The 1,562-nt window shown below is 46.5% G+C and overlaps 1 protein-coding gene across 1 annotated transcript; it reads right to left on the bottom strand.

Annotated features, from left to right (window-relative positions):
- Positions 1-338: 338 nt before the first annotated feature.
- Positions 339-1,253, bottom strand: LOC124975553 (olfactory receptor 140-like). The gene has a single exon (XM_047538215.1). The coding sequence runs from the start codon at positions 1,251-1,253 to the stop codon at positions 339-341; it is 915 nt and encodes a 304-aa protein (XP_047394171.1).
- Positions 1,254-1,562: the final 309 nt, after the last annotated feature.

The following is a 1,562-nucleotide window of genomic DNA, read 5'->3' as shown; positions in this document are numbered from 1 at the left end:
TGAGACCAAGGTTCTGCCAAAAGCCAATTTTACCCAAATAGCCCATTTATGAAGAATTTGCTAAAGTCCCACTGAAACTGTGGAGTAATTTACACCCCAGAATCATCAAACCAGAGATCTGCATGTAAACATTGCAACCTTAGTAAAACACATTAAACACTACCAAAAGCACCGAGCAAAAGGTCTAGCCACTATTAAGTACCAGATGAATGTTAGTTTGGGGGAGCTTTTACTTTTTTCCTAATGATCTGTAAAATGTGCTACTCCTCTTGCACTGTTTGTGCAGCAGGTTTGATTTTCCATATTTAGGGTCGTCATCACTTGGCACGATGAATGGACTACATAACTCTTTTCTTCAACAAGCTCCTCATGGCACTTTTCACCTCTGTGTTTCTCACTGTGTAAATTATAGGATTCAACATGGGAGTGAGGATTGCAAAGAACACAGCCACCAACTTGTCCACTGGGTAGGTGGCCACAGGACGCATGTAGGTGAATATGCAAGGCACAAAAAAGAGAACAACAACTGTGAAGTGGGAGCCACAGGTGGAGAGTGCTTTGCGCCGTCCTTCAGAGCCCTGGGATTTCAGAGAGCTCAGGATGACGATGTAGGAGACGAGAAGCATGGAGAAAATGAGCAAGCACATGGCTCCACTGTTGGCTGCCACCACCATTCCAAGCCTGTAGGTGTCTCTGCAGGCCAGTTTCAATAATGGGAAGAGATCACACATGAAGTGGTCAATGACATTGGGACCACAGAAGGGCAGGCTGATCATGAAGAGAATTTGCACAGTAGCATGCAGGATCCCTCCAATCCAGGCTACCACCACCAGGAGGCGGCAGAGTCCCTGCCTCATGATGGTCATGTAGTGCAGGGGCTTGCAGATGGCCACATAGCGGTCATAGGCCATGACAATGAGGAGGATGATCTCTGAGCCTCCCAGGAAGTGCTCCACAAAAAGCTGAGTCAGACAGCCACCCACAGTGATAGTTCTCCTCTGGTAGAGCAGGTCGATGATCATTTTAGGGGTGGTGACAGAGGTGTAAGAGGCATCTATGAAGGACAGGTAGGTGAGAAAGAAGTACATAGGAGCGGAAAGCGTGGGGCTGAGGGAGATGGTGATGACGATGAACAGATTAGCCAGCACAGTAAAGAGAAAAATCAACAAAAAGATGATGAAGAGCAGTCTCTGCAGGTGTGGATTCTGTGTGAGCCCCAGGAGAACAAATTCAGTCACGTTATTGGGAGGCATGAGGTTATCCTTGCAGGAAGTAATGCCTTCCTGGGGCCTGAATTACCTGCAAAAAAGATAAAGATAGCCAACTAGTTATAAATGTATTGCATGCTCAGTGTCATCGTATGGAGATGGGGCAGTCATTGCTACTGCAGAGCATGTTCTTGCCCACAGCCCCCACCCTAGTAACTGCCTCAGTTATTCTTTTTCACTCTCCTCCATGATCCTCTCCCCTCCTCAGATACCTACATGTCACCAATAGCCTCCATGGATTGATGGTTATTGTGTATTTTACTGAAAAAACACTAGGCTGTACACACAAGATCT

This window comes from Sciurus carolinensis, unplaced genomic scaffold (assembly GCF_902686445.1).
Source record: "Sciurus carolinensis unplaced genomic scaffold, mSciCar1.2, whole genome shotgun sequence".
Taxonomy (NCBI): domain Eukaryota; kingdom Metazoa; phylum Chordata; class Mammalia; order Rodentia; family Sciuridae; genus Sciurus; species Sciurus carolinensis.
This window is presented reverse-complemented; position numbering and strand designations above follow the sequence as displayed.

Coding starts and splice junctions, on each gene's coding strand:
- LOC124975553 (XM_047538215.1), bottom strand. CDS start 1,253: ATGCCTCCCAATAACGTGACTGAATTTGTTCTCCTGGGGCTCACACAG.